Source organism: Pundamilia nyererei, unplaced genomic scaffold, assembly GCF_000239375.1.
Source record: "Pundamilia nyererei isolate P.nyererei 1_Seehausen unplaced genomic scaffold, PunNye1.0 scaffold00485, whole genome shotgun sequence".
NCBI classification, from domain to species: Eukaryota; Metazoa; Chordata; class Actinopteri; order Cichliformes; family Cichlidae; genus Pundamilia; species Pundamilia nyererei.
In genome coordinates, this window is record NW_005187886.1 from 212,943 (window position 1) to 213,702 (window position 760).

The following is a 760-nucleotide window of genomic DNA, read 5'->3' on the forward strand; positions in this document are numbered from 1 at the left end:
TTTGGAAATGTACCTGCATTAAATGAATTTGAACCTTTTCTGGTGTTTTGTTACGGTCTAGGATGACATCATGTTACACAGTGATGTGAGTGCCACCCTTTACTTTGACTTTTTTGGAATTCCGTTGCGACAATAACACCAGCTTTCTCCTGACAAACTCGCATTCCAGGTAATGCAGGCTGTGACAAGAACTTACCGCTGTCTTCTCCGTCTAGGTATCTAACGCGCAGGTCATCCTTTGAGTCGGAGCTGTAGTATCGCGTAACAGCACCGTGGCCGTTCAGGCGAGGACAAAGCACGACTCTGTTAGACAGAACATACCGTCTGGAGAAGAAGGCAGCGGCTAGCCTACACGCACTTTGTCGATGCGCTGCCTGTACGCGAAAAGATTGCCAAAAGGATCTGCAACCTACCAAGACCGCCATACCGAGGAGCTGTAATGCTGTTTGACTTTCAACTTTGAACCCACTCACGTGATGAGATCACATGACTTATTTGCGGTCTGCATGGCAGAAAAATAAAAATATTGAATTTAATTCTTAATTTTATTTTACTCGTGTCGCGCGTTGTCTTAATTTATAAATGTGGTGCAAAATATATCACTAATTTTAAAACCCAATAGTAAATATGATGAAAATAATTACTCACTTTTTGAACGTGACAATTACATTTGATTCATACGATTCCCTGTTTATATACACAATAAAAGTTCAATTTAGTTTTATTTATAGAGGAAGATAACAGCAGTTGGCTGAAGGTG

General features: G+C 40.7%; 1 protein-coding gene across 1 annotated transcript in view; it reads right to left on the reverse strand.

Annotated features, from left to right (window-relative positions):
- auh (AU RNA binding protein/enoyl-CoA hydratase) overlaps positions 1 to 462 on the reverse strand; it is a 6,575-nt gene extending 6,113 nt beyond the window's left edge. The window contains exon 1 of the mRNA XM_005753959.1: positions 197 to 462. Coding sequence (XP_005754016.1) covers positions 197 to 425 — 229 coding nt within the window. The 5' untranslated portion in view covers positions 426 to 462. The remainder of the gene's footprint in view (positions 1 to 196) is intronic.
- Between the last annotated feature and the right edge of the window lie 298 nt (positions 463 to 760).